Source organism: Montipora capricornis, chromosome 3, assembly GCF_036669925.1.
Source record: "Montipora capricornis isolate CH-2021 chromosome 3, ASM3666992v2, whole genome shotgun sequence".
Taxonomy (NCBI): Eukaryota; Metazoa; Cnidaria; class Anthozoa; order Scleractinia; family Acroporidae; genus Montipora; species Montipora capricornis.
This window is the reverse complement of record NC_090885.1, coordinates 40,608,704-40,631,203: the sequence shown is the minus strand read 5'-3', so window position 1 is coordinate 40,631,203 and position 22,500 is coordinate 40,608,704. Positions and strand designations below refer to the sequence as shown.

The following is a 22,500-nucleotide window of genomic DNA, read 5'->3' as shown; positions in this document are numbered from 1 at the left end:
AATCTCACTACTAGAAACAAATACCGGTATAATAAAGACAGCTCATTTGCCACACCAGCATTGCATTATACAAAACAGTGTGGTGTCATTGGCAAGAAAATCTGGTTGCAATGTTTACGCTACACGTTTCGTTTCGACTACCCATTAAAAACGAGGTTGAACTGCGCTTGATCCCTCATGTTTCCTTAAAAAATCCCAAAAACAGCCAGCAATCAAACGCTCATACCTGTGCGCCAGTGTCTTGTACTTGACTTGCCGGACCGGATCCACATAGTAGAATTATTCCCCATGTGTAAGCGGAAATATCAAGCCCAAAGCGATAAGTTTCTTCTTTCGTTTTTTCCATCAAAAACTCTAAAAAGTGGCTCAGCTCCGCCTCAATCCTCAATCTTACATGACTCCTTCCGCTGCGCGAATGATGTGAATCCTAAACGATTTTTTTAAGCCTAAAAAGTCAGAAAGGTGAGCATCTTTGGTATGAAAATTTGCAGGAGCAAATCAGCTCTCAGAACCTACACTTTGTTCTGGGATAGCTGCAAAGCAGTTCATTTGGCCAGCAGCTAAAGCTCTGAATATTTTATTTCTGGTAGACATTTTGCGGCAAAATCAAACAAGACATGTTGCGTTTTACAATTTCATTCATCACTTCCCGGCAAAAAAAAAAAAAGTGTGCCGTTTGCGATCTTATCGCTAATGATTTGAAAGGGCTTTGTGATGTTGGATGTTCTTAATAAGTTGGATGTCGAGAAACTAAAGCGCCTCGGAAGTATAAACAGCTTAGAATACATAAAAAATAAATTAAACGCAGATGAAGTCGCATTAAAAATTAGTCTTAGCTGCACGTCCTTGAAAGGTTGGTACGATTTGAAGAACGCGACCTCACTTAAAGTCAGCTAAATTGAGATACTTAATGCAATTTTAGCGGAACAATGGGGAAGAAGATTGCTGCAGACTCGAAGGACCGATAAGATAGCTTTGCTCAGAAACGCACAGTAAATTGAAAGGGAAGTCTGGAGAGGCTTACACAAAACTATGCAACACGGTGAGGGAATTTGAAGTGAGACAAGGAGAGCTGTTGAAGATCAGTGAACTGGAGAGAGATTTGAACGAGTTGAAAAAAGAAAATGAAGCCCTTAAAAAAGAAAATATCAGTCTTCTAAACAGGTGTAAAACTCTATACTTGGAACTTCAAATAGCTGAGGCAAAGGAGAGGGAGACAAAGGACAAATTGCGAACTGTCTATGCAGACCTTGAAAATCTGAGAAAACAAAATTCTCATCTTCACCAGTATCTTGAAAAAATTGAGGAACAACAGAGTTTTGAGAACACTAGGGGGAAAATAACCGAAGTTAAAGAGTGAAAGCAACGTCTTAAGCTGCAAGAACTTAAGGGGCATGAGAGCTATGACCTTCTTAAATCATCAGGCAAAGATGTCTTCAGCTACATCGACAAGTTTGATTGGTGATGGAAATATCTGCATTGATGCAAAAAAAATTCTTACAGACATATATTCAGGTGGGGACTACAAGGTATACTAATTTCTCCTTAGTTTTACTGATTCCTTAACTCTGAGAAGTATTTCAGCATCAATATATATTATTGCTTTAATAAATAAACACAGTACTTATGTATAAACTGAACACCCACTAAAAAATTGTGGGGAAAAAAATGAAACAGAAGAAAAGAACATGTATCACACTCAATTTTATTTATTACTGTAACTGATTTAAGTTTGATTTCCCTCAAATTTCAGTTTCTGTTGTTGATTTTGGGCATGAAGGGAGCAACATCAGATTTTGCATGTCTTTGGTGTTTAAGTCATAAGAAAGAGAGGTTGGTAGGTAGATATAAAGCTATGGTAGATAGACAGACAAACAGGCAGAAAGACAGACAGAGATGGTGACACCGACAAATTATTAGCTAAAACAAGGTATGTAAAATTTGTCTTTGCAAAAAAAGATTTCTCATGTAAAATAAAGCATAACTTCTATCTCAGGCAACACTTAATTCTAATTACCTAAAAATTAACAGCCATGATATGTCTAAGCCCAAAGATTTCTACTGGGAACAGCATACCTCCAGGAAAATTGAAATTTTGCAGAATGGGCTAGACCATTTGCAGCTGTATGGACTCAAGTTCGAAGCAGTGGCAACCTACAAACAATACCGTGACAAGAAGGATCCTTACTACATATATAAGATGAATGACAAGCGTGGAAATCCGGATAGACCTTCATTCGTCTTCAAAAGTAGCAAATTAGGAGCACAATTTGCCTTAAACATGACTGAGGATGAAGATCATATTCTGAGTAAAGAATTCTGTTGCTTCGATGGTAAAGTGAATCCTTGTAAAGACCTAGTTACACTTACAGCTAGTGTGTACCACCCAATTCTCTGCAAGCAGGTGATTCTGGCAAGTATGGAATGTGAAAGCGAGAGCACTGAAACTGTTGCACTGTTTTGGTCACTGCTCAATGAGATGCTGTCAAAAGTAACTGGGGTGCAAGGATTCATGTTCAATCCAAGGGGATGGTGCTCGGACATGGCAGGATCGAACCTGCAAGGGATTAAACAGGTTTTCGGCGACGAAGCTCTCCAGAAAGTGAACTGGAACTGGACCCAGTCTTATGCAGAGACGAGCATGGGAAAAGGCAATTCCGCAAAGAAGGGCTGCCAGATTGAGCGAAGAGCTTTTGCTGAACCAGAGCCTCAATGTCTGGGAAGGAAAGTTGATCCAGCTTGTAGTCATCATGCAGAAAAACCAAGAAAAACAAATCCCTCTGGTACAAGTCGATTTCGTTCCGCTAGGTCTACACACTTTTTGTCATGGCTTCAGAAAGCAAAACAAGATAAAGATTCCATCAAAGTCAGAAAAGTGCTTTCTCAGTCTGACGTATCATCTCATTTTGAAGTTCAGGGCTCAGACGGTCAGAGGAGGTACAAAGTCGAAGTATCCGAAGCTCCAAGTTATACATGTGAGGATTACAGCTTGAGCTTGAGCTTGGAACTTTTCGATTTACAAGAAGAGAATTTCATAGACCTTCCCAAAGTGTTCTTTACGGTCAAGGTACCAATGTCAAAAGAAAATATGGCAACTCAGCAAGATGCAGAGAAATGGTCCCACCTCAGAGATATCGAAATACCGGAAATTGATGCTGAAGTAAGCCTGCTGATTGGAAGTGATGTTCCTCAAGCACTAGAACCATTAGAGATACGGACAGGACAGAGAGGAGAACCGTATGCCACAAGGACAGCCCTACGCTGGGTCGTAAACGGTTCCCTCAGTAGAACCGGTGGTGCACGACACTCGGCCAGCTTCATAAACGCTGACGTACAACTGAACGAGCAGTTTGAGAAATTCTGCAATATGGAGTTTAACGACTCGGTATTCAGCAACAAACCCTCAATGTCTCAAGAAGATCGTAGAGCCCTACACATTATGAACGAATCTATCAAACTAGAGGAAGGACATTACGAAATGGCGTTACCATGGCGACAACACCGCCCAGAGCTGCCAAACAACAAATCCTTAGCCGAACACCGCTTGAAATTACTGAAACGAAGATTAACGAAGGATCCACTACTTAACGGAAAGTACACAAAATTCATGGACAACCTTCTTTGTAAAGGCTATGCAAAAGGAGTACACACTGCACAGCTTGAGGAGCCCAGCACACCAGTTTGGTATTTGCCCCATCACCTAGTCTTTAACCCTGAAAAGCCTGACAAAGTGAGAGTCGTGTTTGACTGCTCCGCAAAGTACAGAGGAACATCTTTGAATGACCAGCTTCTACAAGGGCCGGACTTGACCAATAAGTTAGTGGGAGTGCTAACTCGATTCCGCGAAGAATCTGTAGTGCTAATGTCTGACGTAGAAGCGATGTTTCATCAGGTGAAAGTTCGTCCAGACAACCATAACACTTTGCGATTCCTGTGGTGGACAGACGGTGACCTTCCAGATGACAGTACACCTATTCGGCGGTGCGTCATACCCAAGCTGTGCAAACTTTACTTTACAAAAGACCGCTGACGACAATGAGGGTGACCGACCCAGAAACGATTCAAATGATTAGAAGAAACTTCTATGTTGACGACCGCCTTAAAGCAGTGAAGTCCGAGTCATTAGCTGTTAAACTCGCCGACCAGCTGAGCACGTGTCTTGTGAAAGGTGGATTCCGTCTCACAAAAAGGATCTCAAACTCCTCCCCAGTGATTGAGTCGATCCCTATCTCCGAGAGAGCCCCTTCTCTTAGAAAACTGGACTTTGACAAGTGAAAACATGTCAAGAGACCGCTTGGAGTCCAGCGGAACATTGCCACAGATACGTTTGGGTTCACTATCACCATCAAAGACAGACCACTTATGAGAAGAGGAGTTCTCTCTACCGTGAGCTCGATCTACGACTCCCTGGGTTTTGCTGCCCCCCTTATCCTACCGGCAAAGGCGATACTGCAAGACCTGTGCTGAAAGAACCTCGGTTGGGAAGACCCAATCTCAGAAGAGGAAACACACCGCTGGCAGAAATGGTTAAACGAGTTACCGAAGCTAGAGCAGTTCTCAGTTAACAGATGTTTCAAGCGCTCGCAGTTTGGAGAAATTGTTTCGAGACAGCTGCATCATTTCTCTGACGCGTCTCAGGAAGGTTACGGTGCAGTTTCGTACCTTAGAATTGTCAACACCTGAGGCGATATCCACTGCTCTTTTGTACTTGGAAAATCAAGATTAGCTCCTCTCAAGCCTACAACCATCCCAAGGATGGAGCTGTCTGCGGCTGTCGTAGCTACAAGACTTGAGAAAATGATCCAGGAGGAATTGGAAAAGAAACCCACGTGTAGGTCTATTTTCTGGTCATACAGCACATGCGTATTGCGCTATGTTGAGAACGAAGACAAACGGTTTCAAACCTTTGTTGCAAATAGAATTGCCACCATAAGAGATGTCTCCTTGCCAGTTCAATGGCGATATGTTGACACCAAGTCCAACCCTGCCGACGACGCATCACACAGATTATCAGTCCACTCCTTGCTAGAAGAAAGCCATTGGCTCCAAGGTCCTCAGTTTCTTTGGCTACCTGAGGAAAGCTGGCCTCAACGACCACCCGGAATGGACAGAAACATTGAGGAAAACGATCCAGAAGTAAAAAAGGAAGCAAAGACCTGCACTACTAGAGCAGACATCGCTACGAATGCCCTGAACAGAATCTTTGAACGAATTTGATCCTGGTATCGATCAAAGAAGTTCGTCGCTTGAATGATGCGTTACAAAGAACAACTTAGGAGACAGCGTGAGAGACGGGCAGAGGTACAATCAACAATCCTTCAGCGTGGAAACAAACTCGTCCCTTTAAGTGTTGAAGAAATGGACCTAGCAGAAAAGGAGATCCTCAAAAAGGTCCAAAGGGAAAGTTCCCCTGAAGAAGTTTTGAACCCAAGTCTGATCAAGAAATCAAGCACTATTGTCAAGCTGGATGCTAAAATGATAGATGGTTTGCTCTGCGTCAGAGGCCAATTAAGGCACGCACCTATCAAATCAGATGCAAAGTACCCAATCATCCTACCCAAACGACACCACGTGACCCAGCCGCTCATCCCGGAATATCACGAAAAGTGTGGTCACTCTGGTCTCGAGTACGTTTTATCGCAGTAAAACAACGATTCTGGATAATCAAGGCAAGAAGCAGTATTCGTCGTGTCCTTGATTCTTGCTTCAGCTGCCGAAGACGGCAAGCGCCTGTTGGGACCCAGAAAATGGCAGACCTACCCAAGGACCGAGTTACACCAAATCTACCTCCCTTTACCAATGTGGGTGTGGACTGCTTTGGCCCAATCACTATTCGCCGTGGCAGTAGCACCGTGAAACGCTATGCCGTCCTATTTACATGCCTTTCATGTCGCGCCATACATATAGAAGTAGCCCACAGTCTCGACACAGACTCCTTCGTAAATGCAATGAGAAGATTTATCTCGAAGAGGGGTCGACCTAAAGAAATCCGCTCCGATAACGGCAGCAACTTTGTGGGCGGCGAGAAAGAATTGAGAGAAGCAATAAATCATTGGAACCACCAACAAATTTACAAGTTTCTGCTTCACGAGTCAACGAAATGGACATTCAATCCACCCGCTGGCTCTCATCATGGTGGAGTGTGGGGACGCTTTATAAGAACCGTCAGGAAAGTCCTTGCAGCGCTTCTGAAGGAGCAAACACTTGATGATGAAGGACTACTCACCCTCATGTGCAAAGTAGAAGCTATTGTCAATGGCAGGCCTATGAGGAAGATTTCCGACGATCCACAGGATTGTGAAGCACTTACACCAAACCATCTGCTCCTGCTCAGGTCGGGGCCTGTATTACCTCCCGCTGCCCTTGTGAAAGAAGACCAGTACTCCAACAGATGGCGGCAGGCGCAGTACCTAGCAGACGTGTTATGGCACCGTTGGGTCTGCGAGTATCTACCCTCCTTGCAGCAAAGACAGAAGTGGAGTGCCCCTATGAGGAACTTCGCAGTTGGTGAGATCGGGCTCGTAGTCCACGAGAAATCCCCACGGGGTTCCTGGCCACTTGGGCACGCCCAAGAAGTTTACCCGAACAAAAGCGACGGCCATGTCCGTAGAGTGAAGGTGAAGACCATGAAGTCCACTCTCGAGCGTCCAGTGGACAAGATAACTCTGCTTGAATCAGCCAAGCCAGCAGCAGACAAGTAGAGCTGTTTGTTGAACTTCGCATTGCATATGGCGTGCAAATACTTAGAAACTTTGTCTATGAACTTTAGTTATTAGAATTTAGGAGGTCTCAATGTGATCAAGTTGATTTAAATCGTGCTTGAATCTAATTTATACTTTAGGTAAGGACGATATAACATATAACCATTTGCAAGTTAGAGCGCTTCAAACTTTTATATGTTTTTTTTTTTAAGGCTCCCTCCAAGTGCGCCTTTAGGGGCGGGAATGTTAGTTTTACACGCCCTCTTTGTTTATTTATTACTTTGTCTTTAGTAACTTAATAGCTAATCTCGTTTTCACGTGAACTAGAACCCATGTTGGGTGTGACAATTGATTAGAATAGAAGTATAATAAGCTAGGACAAGGATCACCCTTTCCTTACGAAGACAACTAAAGATTCTAGATTTATATCCGTGGAGACTAAAGTAAGTCACTTTCATTTTATTTCCCTTTATAAAGTTACGTTAGTTGCTTATTTTCTTTCTTTCGGCACCTCTACACCCAGCCTTAGGGCATCTGTCTTTCACTTGGTTTAAACAGGATGCACAGCAATCAATCTTAGTTGTCTCCTTTGAACCAAAATATTGCTTCATGAAACTTTTCATCTTGTAAACAGACTGGAAAGATTTCTTGCACGTTTCCCTGAGCAAAGCAGTTAACAAGCGAAGCAGATCTGCCCAAGCAGAGTTACTCAAATTGTGCTTGAGAACAAATGAAACTATTAGAACAAACGACAACACTTGAAATTTTGCGGCCTTTATAAAGGGGCTCTTCTTCCTTGTTGCTACAAGTTTCGTCTGTTATCTCTTCGTGTACCTGCTCTTGTTCATCCTCATCAGTATCTTCACTTTGGCTCATGGTGTCAGAAGACAGGTCCGTTGATGCACTAAAGTCACTAGACGAAGTTGTGCTGTTCAGTTCTTCAGATTCTGACCAAGAGTCAGACATTACTTTGCCATATTCGTCGTCAGTATCCATGTGGTCTGGTGTAAGGATATCATCTCCCTTCTCCTGTTCATTTGGAATAACTCCTACAGTTCTTTCTTTTTTGGCATGATAAGCTGCTTGCTAGGCGTCTCTTGATCCGCAAATGGTGTGTATTTTCGTTTCTTCCTATCTTCCGTTTTTCTGTAGTAGTACCAAAGCTGTTTAGACTTTGCTTTCATCCCCTGTTTTACTGGAGTGCTTGTACCCGCATCGCTCTGCTGCTCACCTTCAGTATCCGAACTTAAGGATGAATCCGTGTGGCTGGAAGAATGTTCCTGATCATCCATTTTAGCTTTTTAATTTCAACGGACTATTATAAAGAAACGAAATTCAGTTTAGCTATAGGGGTGATACACAATCGTCAAACTGATTTACTCATGAGTGAATGACAGTCAGTGACACGTGATACATTAAGAAGTCTGTTTATTTGTCATCAGCACATCCGCCCTAATGGTCCTTATAATGCACGCAAGGGAAATCAATGGAGTCACGGAATGAACAATTAAGATGACCAAGTGACCATGGAAGCACAATATAGGAGTTTGTGGACACTTTTCTCCCAGTCTTACCAGTATGAAATTATTTCCGCCTAGAAACGTTTTTTGATGAATTGGTTGAAACACATCCTTTGCGACATACATACCAAGACAAATACATCACATCTGACCCTAGTTCTGATGGAGTTTTACATACTTTAAATAGCAGCACAATTTCATTGGATACCCCCTCATGTATCGTTCAAATCAAGCCCAGGAAATCTAGTAAACCTGAGTTGGGAGACTCGTAAGCAGGTCCGTTTTCTAACACTGAAAATGTCAGTACACTATGCTGTTAAATTTCCCTCGGAAGATTCTAACTGTCAAAGAGTCCTCATAGTGTTCCCAAGACAAGAGTTAAAAGAGAAAATAGCCAGACATTTGTTCTTTGGAGTGTCGTTGCTGCACCGGGACTGACAGTGATTTATGATTGATCAGTATCGCGTGATAATCTATAGGACACGTACCGGGTATTTGGCAAAAGTCACGAAAAAGACACAAATGTTAAGGGTGAGCCTTAATTACCTTGAAAGTTTATGAACGCCTTTAACTACATAACTAAGAAATAACTATGATTTTTACGTTTGTATAAGTGTTAAGATTAATGCATGTAGAATGCATAACATGAACCCTGTCATCATTTAAAATAACCACCGATACCGAGCACTACATATCAGATTTCCGTAATTGACCAATGGTACTCTTGGTTGTCTTTGTTGACATACATGATACAACTTCATATCACACAAATATCCGAGAGGTCAATCTGTTGGAGTGGGAAATTTGTACAGTCTCTTATACCGAGTGAGGAGTTCACAGCGACGTTCGTTTACTGACTACTTTGCAATGGCCGTTTAGTACGCTGTAGAGTTTCCCTCCGAAGATTCCAAGTCTAGGGGGCCTTATACTGTACCCGAAAACAAGGTGAAAATAGAAAGCAGTAAAACATTGGTTCTTTGGAGTGTTGTTGATGAAAACGGTGATGTTATGGAGCAATATTTCGAGGCCACAAACCTTAAGAAAGGTTCCAAGAAGGAGTGTGGAGAGTTTATTGATCATCTCAAAGACTCATGCGACAAAGTTGAAATCAGAAATGAGGAAGGGCGAAGTCGAAAGAAGCCAGCAAAACTGGACGATTATGAAGATCCAAGTAACACCACTTCTCTAATGGATAAACTGCCAGTGAAAAAGCCCAGAAAGGCTCTATTCATACTTCATTAATATTCATTAGCCCTCGTGCGTATTATATAAGCATGAGTTAATTATTCATAGTTGTCAGTTTTGCCTAACTTTGGTTGGAACCGTGTCAAGATGACCGAACCGGAGCGTCCGTCTGACGTGAACGTCCCGTCGAGCGCTCAGCGAGTTTTGCAACCCCTTCAAGGTTCTGTTCAGCAAACCACTCCGCCGTCTTCGTCTTTATCTCAGGCTGGTGCCGGGACAACATCGGGAACAACTGCGAGCGGCGAAAATGTGCTCCAGAGTTCGTCACTGGGAAACGCCGCGGGGACGAATGTGCCGGATAATTCGGCGGTGAGCCTTGAGGTATATGTCCGCTGCAATGTTTTCCTTTTAGTTTCGTATTTTATAGCTGGGGTTCGTCGGTATTTTTTTTTTTTTTTGGTTGCATCACGTTGCATTTTCTTGTTTATGTTTCCTTCCGGTTTCTCGGGAGCCGGTCTTAATTTTCGTGCTTCGAGCACGTGATTGTTAACTTATTCCTTTGGACTCGCCGCGGTTCGGTTCCTCAAATGTTGGGGGATAGGTTGTTGTTTTATATTGTGTTTTTTTTTTTTCTGCTGTTGCTCTCGTTTATTCTTATGAATTAGGGTTTGCAATATTTGGGAGCTGTTTCTTATTTTTTGTTCGGGACGGGAAAAATTAGCTATGCCATTGACACCCTTTTTTCTTACTTGTCCCTTGGGAAGGGCGCGGGGCGTGTGGTCTCGGCCAGGGTTTGTTTCTGTTCTGAGCCACGAGGTGGCGTCAAAGGGAATAATAATGGAGAACTATTAAAAAAAATGCTTAGGAGCGATTGTGCAGCATGTCTACTCTGAGCCACGAGGTGGCGTAATAAAGGAAAAAACGGTCGAGGACCGATTGGGCAGCGTGTTTGCTCTGAGTAACGAGGTGGCGTGAAAAAAAAAAAAAAAAAAAAAGGAAGGAAAATGGTCGAGGACCATTTGAGCAGTGGGTATGCTCTGAGCCACGAGGTGGCGCGATAGAAAGTAATAAAAAAAATAAAAAAAAAACAAAAGAAGACGGTCGAGGACCGATGAACAGGGCGTCTGGTCTGTTCGCGGAAATAGAAGGCGTTAGATCCATTTCAACCAGACCTTGTGGAGGAGAGGAGGTTATTTCGCTAGGTCACTTGGTGGCCGTGTGCTTTATTTTACGGGTTGTGAGAACTGATGCGAAGGTTCATTGTAATTTTATGTTGGGAATTTGGAATTGCATCAGGGTATGAAATAATAAATTTAAAGGAAGAGGATATGTGATTTCGAAGGATACAGTCTCAGTGTAAAGTAGGGACTGGCTTAAGGATATCAAGGAGTTATATGGCGTTTTCTCCTTTTGTTAGATTCCGAACACAACGGTGAGTTCACTCAAGAAGGAGTTGGATGAGTGGAAGAAGAAAATCGATTCATCGGCAATCGAGTGCGCGCTGTCTACTCTCCAAATGGTGATCTCGCGCCCAGCTGCTCTTTTTGATCCATATGCGGCGATCGCCGCCCTGGATGAAGTGGTTAATGTCACCAAGGAAAAAAAGGATGAAAGAGCTTTACGATTTGAAGTAGTGCTGAGGCAGTGCCGTCCTTTATTAGGCAACCCGTGCCTTCAACAGGTGTTAATAAAGTTGAGGGCGTCTAAGGATGAGGCCGAGGTGGCAAAGGTTATTTCCAAGGCAACTAAGCCGCACGCGGCAGTAAGTCAACCTTCGTTCCCTGGACGGACGCGTAGCCCTCCAGCTCCATACCAAAGGCGTGGCTCCAATTACAGCCCCAGGCCGCCCTCGGCGAGAAAGTGCTGGGTGTGTGGAAAGGCGGGTCATATTTCGCGCTCTTGCCCAGATAAACGTTAAGATTGTGAAATCATTGGAAGTTTTCCTGTTCTGGAATGGAAATCGGTATTGTCTTGATATTTGTATTGACAATAATAAAGTGTAAAGACACTATTAAATATGTGATGTTTTATTTTTTTCCTTTAGTCTGTGGTCTCGAGGTTGGGAGAATGACCCCACAAGCGTTTTGCCTTTAGGCATGCCCTTGAGCCCGATTACTCGGGCTACGGTGGTCATTTCCTCCGAACTCGGATTTGCAGTCTCCATTTAAGTACGTTCTTTTGATTCTTTTTTTTTTTTTTTTTTTTTTCGGTGTTTTGGTTCTAGCCTAAGTCAAAACGTCTCAAGGGAGATACGATGACCTTTATGCCGTTAGAGGCGGAGGAAAGAAGCAAGCATGGCAAAATCCGATGGTTGTCTTGGGAGGGTAATCCGAGTTCGGAGAAAATGACTTCAGAAGACGCTTGTTTAACCCATGTTCAAGGCATTGTTGCGGGGGAAACTCCCATCTTACGGGATCTGTTGTTTCGTGATCCGGACTCCTTTCGTTCGGGTCAACTTCGTACTCGAATTGAACTCTGGGAAAAAATTTTGGCCGGGTACGAACCTGCGAAGGATGTCTTGGAATGGTTGGAGCATGGGGTGGATGTCAAGAAGTTCATGAAGCCCTTTAAGGGAGCTTTTATGGGCATAAAGTATGAGAGTGCGGAACCCCCTACTATGATTTTCAAGAATCACTACTCCTGCAAACAGTTTTCGAAGTTTGTTACGGAAACAATTTTACAGCGTATTGAAACAGGGGCGATCCGTGTTTGGGGTAAAGTGGCTGAAGTGCCGCCGCCCCATCTCGTCCTTCCTATGACGATTGAACCGCAAAAGCCAAGGTTATGCATTGATGCCCGGTTTTTAAATTTGTGGATGGCAGACACTCCCTTTTCACTGGAAACGCTGGTTGGGGTGCCTCGCTTCGTGTATCCCAACTCCTACATGAGTAAGATTGATGACAAGTCTGGTTATGACCATATTTTGCTTTCTACTAGTTCTCAGCAGTTTTTTGGTATTGAGTGGCTGGGGTGTTGGCTCGTTGGAGTTACGCTTCCTTTTGGTTGGAAAAATTCTCCGTTTGTTTACCAGACTGTGGGTTTGGGTCCGACAAATTTTTTCAGGGGTTTGGGGGTCGCATGTTCTCTGTATATTGATGACCGTTTGAATGGGGAACTGTTTGCTGTGAAGGGGTTTTGGTCACGCCCATTGTCGGAGAGGACGTCGGAATACAGCTATCAATCTGCGGTGGCGGCTTTGTATATAGTCTGTTCGGTTCTTGTAAACCTCGTTTATTTTTTGGGCCTCTCCAAATGTGTTCTTGGGCCTGTAACTAGGATTTGTTATTTAGGCATGATAGTGGATTCTGTAGCCCAGGCCTTTTGCATTCCTGAAGATAAGAAGATGAAGTTTGCTCAGCTATGCGAGCAGATACTTTTGCGTGAATCTACTATCCACTTGAAGTCTTTGCAGAGGCTAATGGGGAAGTGCAATTCATTCTCCTTGGCTTTCCCAGCGACTAAATTTTACATCAGACAAATGGCGGCGTCAATTTCACAGGCTTCCGGAGGTGGTGAGGTGAATTTCTCTCCGAATCTGAGAGAGGAAATTATGTTTTGGAGGTTCCTTGATAGTTGGGAAAAGGCGATTCGGTGGAGGAGTGAACGGCACGTAGCTATCTCCTTGACGTCAGATTCAACGTCCTTCCGTTGGGGAGTTGGAATTCACCTTCCTTCCGGGACAATTTCTGTTGGTGACTACTGGGAAGAAACTGTTCGAAATGAGCATATTAATGTGAAGGAGATGTGGGCCGTCCTCAAGGGATTACAGTCACTTCCTGAAAGCGTTTCTGATTGCAGGATTGATGCTCAGGTAGACAGCATGGTTGTTCTCCACGCTTGGTCCGGCCGTGGGCCACGCTCTAGGAAGTTAACTCAGATCTTGCAATTGATTTTCCAGTTCTTGGTGGATAGGAACATGTCCCTATAAATGTCTTTTGTTCCTTCTCACTTGAACGAGGCAGATTGGTTTTCCAGAAGATTGTCTTGCTCCGATGCCATGCTTTCTCCGAGGTCTTGGGAAATCGTCCAGCGTAGTTTTGGTGGAATTAATGGCCATGATCTTGATTTGATGTCGCTGGATTCCAACGTTCAACGTGACTGGAGTGGAAACCCGTTAAAGCACTTTACGCCCTACCCTACGCCAGGATCATCGGGTGTTAATGTTTTTAACCAAGACCTCTCTGTGTGTGATGGTGACCGCGTCAACGCCTACGTTTTCCCGCCATTTGCATTGATTGGTCCTCTTTCGCGTTTCCTCATATCGGTAGATGCGGTTGTTACGGTGGTGGTACCATTGATGTCCCCATTACCCGGGTGGTGGCTGTTGTTAAATGCGGTGTCCAGCAACAATGTTTTGGTGGCCGAGAAGGGATCACTGGATGCGCTTCTTCTTCCGTCGAAGGATGGATTTAGACCTGGATCCTCTCCGTATAGCCTCTGGGCATTTAGGATGGGAAAGAGCATGTCGTAACAACTTAACAGGAAAAACTATTTTCTCTTTCAGTCTTTGCCGTTGGTGCCCAGACTTTTTCAGCCATCAGTGTCATGTCCGGCTTGTTCCAAGCCCAACGACTTTGATTTCCGTTATTGCCAGAGATGTGGTTACCGGCGTCAGACGAGATCATATAAAACTTTGAAGAGCCTCAAGGCCCCTGTCGATTTGTGTTCTATAAGGGAGCGGAAGAAAGTTTTTGGTTGCTAAGCAGCAGGCTACTCCTTATCAAAAACAGAGAAGTGCTTTAGAGATGGAGTTTTTGCAGTTCCTGGAAACCACCTCTAAGAGGGACATTTGTGCGGCTATACCAGACGACGTAGTAGACTTTTTGATCTGGAAAGATAATTTTGGCAAAACAGTGGTACACATGGTTGCTTGCCCGTTCTTTGGCGAGAACAGGGTTTCTTCTTGTGTTTGCCCTAAGCGTTTAGCATATGGCTCCGTTGACTCGATTATTGGAAAACTGAGGGCTATGTTTAATAAGTATGGGAGATCAGCAACAGATAGTCTTTTTCCGGGGATTGCCAACCCTGCAGCTTCACCATTGGTTAAGTCCTATTTATCAGCCGTCAGGGAGGAACAGCTCGGTGCAAGAGTCGTGCAGAAACAGGCTGAACCTTTTTTTTTGCAGGATTTGGTGCTTTTATCATCAGAAATAACCAAGCGCTTGAACTCACAGGTTCGCTCTTCGGTGCAGTTATTTGTTTTGGCAAGGGATCAGGCCTTTTTTAAGGTACAATTTTTTAGTGGTGACAGAGCTGGAGATCTTGGTCGAGTGAAAACAAAGGGGATTCTTTATTTCCCGGAAAAGAAGGCTCTACTCTTTAACCATACATTAACTAAGTCCCTCCGAGACGGAACCTCAAACGTTTTTGCCCTCAAGCGTCATCCAGATTCTACTATTTGCCCAGTTACCGCAGTGGAAGTTTACATTGCTGTATGCAACCTGTTAAAAATTTCTATCCGACAAGGATATTTGTTTAGACCCCTCAACCCATCTGGTGAAATTTTGCCGGCACCTTTTGAGTCGGCTACCGCTCAGGCACGGCTCTCGACGTATGTTCGCCGGATTCCAGCTTTTGTTAATCGGAACGTTACCTTACATGGTCTAAGGAGTGGTTGTGCAATTTCGTGGGCTATTTCCGGGGCGAAGCTTGATACGATCATGGATCACGTGGGATGGAAGTCCTCGTCGACAGCACGTCATTACATTAAGTTGAATCAGGTTCTTGGCCTTGGTGGAGCAGCGGATACCATGTCTTCGTTGGAGGTGGATTTAACAAAAGTTTACAAGCAGTATAATGACCTGCAAGGTTTTACCTTTGCTTTCTAAACATTAGGCTTACTTTCTTTCTGATATGGTGTGAATGTATACGCTGAATGCATGTTTCAAGGTGTAAAGCTTGACTATGTCTGATTTTCTCAAACTTGAGCGTTGTTACAGTTTGCTTTTCTTGTTTTTGTTAGAGATAACTTTAGTGAATATTTACTGGAATGTTTTCTTCAGCTTGAATGTGCTATTTCGGTTTTCACTAATTCGTTTGGGGGTGTCCTGTCCAGTTAGCTCTGTAGAAATAATTTTAAATGTGTTGGCATCTTTTATAGTCGTGCTCCCATATTAGTGAGGGTTGGAAATTAGGGTGATTTGCGTTAAGGATGGGTGAGGTTGGGGATTTATTTTGGTTGTGGGGATAAGCCAGCGAATTCCTCGGTGATAGTGAGGCGCAGTCTGTGGTGACTTTCCCATAACTAAATGCTAATGAGTATGCAGGAGGGATAATGAACTATTCGAAGTTCAGTTGAACTCAAAAAACCCATCTAAAGATTTGAAAAATTTCCGCCGAAACAGCGTAGTTGATGAGGAAGAAGACGAGAATATCGAGGATTTGGATGAAAGCATTGTTTTAGCCCACTGGAAGCAAAATGTTCCCGCCAAGAAAAAATCCAACGGTTTTTCCCGACCAAATGAAAACGACCCAAGTTCCAAGACCAAAAAGGTCGTCAAACCATTGAAGGCAAACAAGAAGAAATCAGAGGGGCGTACGAGCAAAAGTGCAGTGAAAAAAGGAAGGGAAGAAACTGCAGACTCCCAGTCTTGCGAGATTAATCAAAATTTGGCTCTCAATATGATGAAAGTGATTCGTCACTGGCATGATGGTCCAGTGGAATTCAGCATTAATGTCCCTTATTGTTCAACGTTTGCAAAACTCCATTGACAATTGTCCCAAATGACAGGAATACAGCCAGAAAATCAGTTGCTTATAATCAAAGGAGTGGAATGGGTCATGGAAGACTACCAAATGATATCAGAACTATGGTCTCCTCAGGAGTTAGTTGCCATATCTGAGAAAGATGCTAAATGTATCAGTAAGTTACCTACCTCACAACACTTAAATAAGTTCATTCTGACGTGGGTCTACTTGAGTTTAATTAATTTACATGCATTCTTCTTCTTACACTAGCACCAGTTAGAAGTTCTGCATTGTAACGTTTACGGGAAAAATATACATAAAAAAAATAACATAAAATATACAAATTACATACTAATTTGTTTAAAAAGTTAAATCATACAAAAATATACTGAATTGAAGATGGTTCTTAAAACTTCAGGAAAATAAAAGAAAATGATATCAGTGCAATCCACTCCTGCTAGATCAAAAAAATGTTTTGTGTAAATGTAACCTCAATCACAACAATCAGGAATTTTGTTTGCCAAATTAGTGGAAAAAAACGACATTGACTTGATGTTGTGGGGCTACGCGACTGTAATACTTGTATAACGTTACATGAACCATTTATCCTCTCTTGCACAACAGTAGTTCCCGGCATTTATCCAGACTTTTGTGAAATTTTTCCTTCTTGATTTTGTAATACAGATATTACTGATGGAGAAAATAAAGAGACAGCATGTGTGAAACCCGATTGGATCAAGAAATAATTGATGACGAAGAAGGTAAGAAGCTGAAACAGATCGATGATATGAGACAGTGCTGACATTTAAAATTTGGACAATGTTACCCGTGAAGTGTAAGGGTATTGATTGGAGCAGGCGATCATATCTGCTTGACTGTTGATCTAAAATGTTTGTCATTTATTTGATCGGCCTGTAAAAGAAATCTTTTTTGCAAAAAAAAGAAGTTTGGCTGTAGATAAACTAGTTTCTGCTGTGAATATTTACAGAAGATGTGACTGTTACAACGGAGAGTGATGACTGGATGACAGGCACAGATGATACATTCAACCGGACAGAAAGTGAACTAAACACAAAACTGCCCCAAGATATGCAAGCGAAAGGTACTGGTTTTTACAGCCAAATTGACACTAGTGATTGCTCATTATACTTCTGTTTGCTTTATTTCATAAACGGTCTTAAACAGTCAGTTGTTACACAGTGTTAGGAATACCAATGTTCAATAGATCGGAATCCTTGTTTACACTTTTTGCCTCATCCCTTATCACTATCTGATGACGCTAATAAAAGAAAAACTCTGAATATTAAAAGGGCATAACAGTTTCAGCTATTTCTGAAAATTTGAGCCCAACACACGGAATGGTTTTGGAAAAATTCTCTTCTAAAAACTCGAGATTTTGTAGTGAAATGTATGGCTCATTAACTTTTTGATCGCTAAGGCTAAATCACTAAATTATCAGACCGGCAGTCTCAAATTTACGGATTGGAAGGAAGCCATCCAATTCAAACTTTCAAACTTTCAAATGTCGGTTAAGAACTGTCCAGCGATCCAGAGGAGCTTTATACATCGCATGGATTTCGCATGTCTAACGCTTGGTTTACGCTCGGCTCAGAGAGCAAAACATGACTGATAGTTTGTGACACACTGTAGATCTTTTCAGTTTAGGTCGACTGCCGGTCGGTTTTCAAATCACCAAAAGACCGGCAGTCCGATATTTTTCACAAATTTTAAGGAACTGAAGAATCTGCAAGATCGCTTCACAGTTCTTATTCAACATAAAGTAGTTTGGATATGTTCTGTTCGTTCGATTCCCTAAACCCGGGCTGCCTACGAAGTCTGAGTGTCACAGCATTGTTTCGCTTTCTGAGCCGAGTGTAAACCAAGCATTAGACGTGATCTGTAAAGCTCTTCTGGATCGCTTGGCAGTTCTTAATCGACATAGGATAGTTTGAATTGGATGGCTTCCTTCGATTCCGTAAATTTGATAAAAATGTCAGACTGCCGGTCATTTAGTGATTTGACTCGCAGCGCAGTAACTTCATGTCATCAAACGGCCTCGCGTGCAAATTGGCCTTGCATACAAATAGCCTTCAAGTGTTGATTACATTTGGGTCAATGCATTACACTAGCACTATTATTGCCAAAATTCCCAACAAATTTGAAGTGGACAAATCGACACGACCTTTTAATGATGAAAAGTCACGTTTGAAGTTGTTCTATGTTAGCTTCAATTAATTTCATCCGGCTACAGCTGTAAACTGTCAAATTCAGGGTGCTGAAGCCAGTTAAATTAAAGAAACTTCGTTTTAAAAAAAGGTAAGTTTCATTTAAAAGTCTTTTACAAAAAAGCATAAACACTAGCTTTTTCCAGCCTGGCACATGTAGCGAAATGTTACATAATAGCAAAATATAACTTCAATGAAAGCTTGTCAAAAAGACTTGCATTCATAATAAGGCTATCATAATGGTTTAACAAATAGTTCCGAGTGATCTGCTTCTTTCTAGTTGCCTGTAATTAAGTCGCTAGCTTTAGGCAGTATAAGATTCTTAGACTTTTTTGTTTGTTTCACTTTTTCAGGCTCAACCAGCTGCTGCGAAATGACAGACAGATTGAAAGATCTTCAATGCCAGGTGTCTGTAATGGCAGGGGAAATAAAAAAGATCCATTCACTCCTCACAGATTTTGCCAACTGTAAAAGTTGCATTGCAACACCAGAGGGGAATTCCCCCGTCTCCACAATCCTTTGTCCGATACCAGCAGCAGAAACCCCCCCCCCCCCCCCACACCACCAAGCACTATTACTGCATGTAAATTTGTCGAACCCGTCGAAGCATCGACTCCGAAGACTACAACAACAAATGTGAAAGAATTAGCGTCTAAGTTGATGCTAGTAGGATCACCCAGCCGAGGGGTCTATGTCCAGACATCAAAAATCGACTTAATTAAGACGGGACAGCCCAAACTGTTTGCCCTCAAGTTGTTCGAGTTAGTGTTCGGAACAGGAGAAGCCAAAGTCGGAAGCGTGGAAGGAAAGGGAGAAAAGCTGTCTCAGCTCGCTCTACTAGGATCGCGGTCATCAGGGAAGAGACAGAGAAGAGATTTGCTGTGGATTCCGTTTGGCAAGAAATAAAAAGAGCCATCGATGAAAATTGCCGAATGGTCGGAAATAATCGGTGTTTCATGTGGGCTGGAGTGAAGGCATCTTAGACACTCTGACTTTTAACAGGGGACATTTTTGCCTGTTTAAATTGGCACAAACCTATTCGATATCTAAAATGCTTAACTAACTATCGTTGTTACTTTTAATAAGTCATTTTTGTAGCCGGTTTTTCCACGTTAAATTGCTATTTGTAATTTCTAATTTTTGGGGCCATATTTGTACTTTTGATGCCTCAGAGTTCGAACCCATGTAGTAGAAGTCATTTTGTAATGACTAACATTATATAATTTATGTATATTTAGAGCGCTATATGTATTTTCGCATCGTCTGTTAATGGCTATTAAACTGACTTACTAATGTTTTAATCGAGCTCATGATAGTAGTTTCACCCGTGATCACGCCACTGTGATTAACACCGTGATCACGACTTTCAGCCACCAAGGCATGACATGTTCCTATCACACCTTATTCTGTGATCACGGCGTGATGACTGTGTGATCACTGGTCAAAAGTTTTTACCCGTGATCACGCTTTGTGATCAGATCACGCCATTTTTTTTACTGGGGAGGGAAAGAGAGAGCTGTCACTTAATTTTTAAGTAGACAGGGAATTTAGAGACATTGGTGGGGAAAACGGTGAATTTGTTGTCAGTGTCAACTTGATTGACAGTTTCTCTCTTTAAGAAGACATGGCTGAAACTTGAGGTAGGCAGGGAAAATACCCGGCCCCTGGCCCTTAATGACTGGCCTGCATTACAGCAGTCTGGTTGGTACACTGCACTTAAAGTGAAGCAAAAGAGACAAAACAAAAAGTCAAGGATATTCAAATGCACTTTTCCACCTACCCCGTGACAGCAGACTAAATGGTAAAATCCTCCAGTGTGTCCATGCAATTTACCAAAACTGTGGCAAGGGCAATTTCCCATCAAAATTGGTGCATAAAGTCCATGCAGCTCTCCACACACAAATTACTGAACGAGAGATTATATCACTGCCTATCAGCTGGGTAAAATAAAATTACAAGGTATTATTGCCAGTTCTTTAATTTGACAGTTAATAATTTAGAGCGCGGCTAACTTGAACTCAGTATACCTTCCAGTTATACATCAAGTTAATTCTTTTGTTTTCATAGCAGGTCAAAATTATTTTGATAGAATAGTTGGCAGTTCTGTTTGCAAACGTTTGCTTGCATAAGAATATTGGCACAAAAGGGCGTTTTAAAAATCAATTTCAGATGTGCCAAGGTACATGCAAAGAATGAGAGTGCCTGATTTGTTTCTCAGTCCCAATATTAATTTTCATTACTTGGTACCTGAGGGGCAACCAGGAAACTTTCTTCCCCAAGCAATGATACCAGTTTCCAATCCCTCAACTGACAAAAATGATGATTAGATACATTTTCACTGTGGTCAGGTAATAGACCATACATGTACCTTAGATTTTCCAGTTGTAGGAATCTTACATGAGGAACAGGCTTTCGCTATTTCGTCAAGGGAAAGGTCTTGCAGTTTTTCCATAACAATATTTTGTTTGACAATCATTTTATGCAGGAGAGCTGGATCACCTGAAGTACAATCAAATAGACAGTATAAAGTGTATGCATATATAAAACAAAATTAATACCGTGTTGGAAAGAGCTGGAATGCAACTAAATTGTTGATGGCGATCTCTTGCAATATATGCAGTTCTAAAAGAGACCCTGTAATTCTCTGTGATTGGAAAATGACAACACAAACAGCTTATCAAAGTGAACTGTTACAATTCTGGTCTGGAGGAGTACCAGGGTTGTGATCCAGCTATTCACTGTCCTACAATGTATCTCATTCTAATTCTAAAAAATTAATTAGAAACCCATGATTGTCTTACAACCAACAATTTTTTCTTCGATAATTATTATACAACATACAGTGAGATTTATGTGGCTGAATGGCAAATGGAGGCCACCGGCCACTTCCAGCCAGGGTCAAAACAAGATACGAAACTTGAGTGAACACATTCAGGAATGAACACTGACAAAACATTGCAACAATTAATTTTTGTAATTAAAATTGGATGGCCGCAATGGTTAGTACCAGACAGCTGTGCTTTCGGAAAGGGACCACTACATAATTATGCATAAATACCATCATTGTTTTAGCAGGACCAGGCTCACATACCATGAACTTTACCTGTAGGTTTTGAACTCGATTCCAGGTAGACACTCTTCTTATCACATTCAGTGTTGCAAACTTTCTTTCCAGATAATAGTGTTGGAATGAGTGGGGGAATTTCTTCCACAGAAACAGAAAATGGCTTGACTATTTTGGTGTAAACAACGCGTTCCAGCCAGCGTGTTCTCAATTTGCCAGAAATTCACAAAGACTGATCATATCCTTCTTTGGTTCATCTGTCTTGGTATAGTAGATCTTAAAATACACAAATTTTGAAGGAAAACATAAAATTAATTTATATAGCATTAACAAATAATTGTGCAATTTTTCCAAACCTTTAGAGAAAAAGGAAAACGGCTAAAATTCGTAGACAAATTCAGCTTGGTGTTTGACTTGAGACTGGGTAAGCTTGTTACAGGAATAACCTAATTCAACAAAATGGGGTACTTTCGTTTCCATCAGGATATTTCTGTGAGAAATGCAATTTTTAACAGCCAAAACGGCTAAGTGTCCTGCGAAGTGACATATTGAGCTCGCAGACTTCAACCAAATGGGATGGAGCAAGCACCTTCACAATGCAATGTGATACAAATCTATACACCAAAAAATTGTGATTGATACCCCAATACATTCGAAAACAGAAATGTCATTTAAGAATAATTAATGCAGAAAAACAAGATTCTTATTTAGAAAAGTGTACATGAATCAGTAGAAACAATGTTCCACAGCATTTACTGTCTGTTAGATACACTGGAATAATAATTATTATACACACAGACCCATATACCTGACTGTTAGAAGAACAATTTTTCTCATTCCCATCACCAAGACAAATTTCAGGGAAAATACCAAATATCAAGGAGCAAGGATGGCACAGTCAGTTAGTGTGCGGCCTTGATGCAAGAGGTCCTGAGTTCGATTCCCAGATCTCGCATCCTTGTTTAGACTTCTTCCTGTTCTGTGTAGCTTGAGTAACTTTAAATACCCGTAAAACGGAGCACTGATGGCGAGGGGGGAGTAAAATGAGCGCACCATCGACCTCAGGTTTGTCAGTTGAATTACTGTTACGAGTTATCGACGTTAAATATGGTTGCTTT

At 42.1% G+C, this 22,500-nt stretch overlaps 2 protein-coding genes across 2 annotated transcripts; both read left to right on the top strand.

Moving 5' to 3' along the window:
* Window positions 1-4,755: 4,755 nt before the first annotated feature.
* On the top strand, window positions 4,756-5,217 carry LOC138040264 (uncharacterized). The gene has a single exon (XM_068886023.1). The coding sequence runs from the start codon at window positions 4,756-4,758 to the stop codon at window positions 5,215-5,217; it is 462 nt and encodes a 153-aa protein (XP_068742124.1).
* A 36-nt stretch (window positions 5,218-5,253) lies between these two features.
* On the top strand, window positions 5,254-6,701 carry LOC138040263 (uncharacterized). Its single transcript, XM_068886022.1, has 2 exons — window positions 5,254-5,627; window positions 5,711-6,701. The coding sequence occupies exons 1-2, from the start codon at window positions 5,254-5,256 to the stop codon at window positions 6,699-6,701; spliced, it is 1,365 nt and encodes a 454-aa protein (XP_068742123.1).
* The last annotated feature ends 15,799 nt before the right edge of the window (window positions 6,702-22,500 follow it).

Bases quoted from the DNA above. Each gene is read 5' to 3' on its own strand.
- LOC138040264 (XM_068886023.1), top strand. From the start codon at position 4,756: ATGGAGCTGTCTGCGGCTGTCGTAGCTACAAGACTTGAGAAAATGATC.
- LOC138040263 (XM_068886022.1), top strand. From the start codon at position 5,254: ATGCGTTACAAAGAACAACTTAGGAGACAGCGTGAGAGACGGGCAGAG. The intron at 5,628-5,710 runs GTACGTTTTATC...TTCTTGCTTCAG, and splicing joins TGTGGTCACTCTGGTCTCGA to CTGCCGAAGACGGCAAGCGC.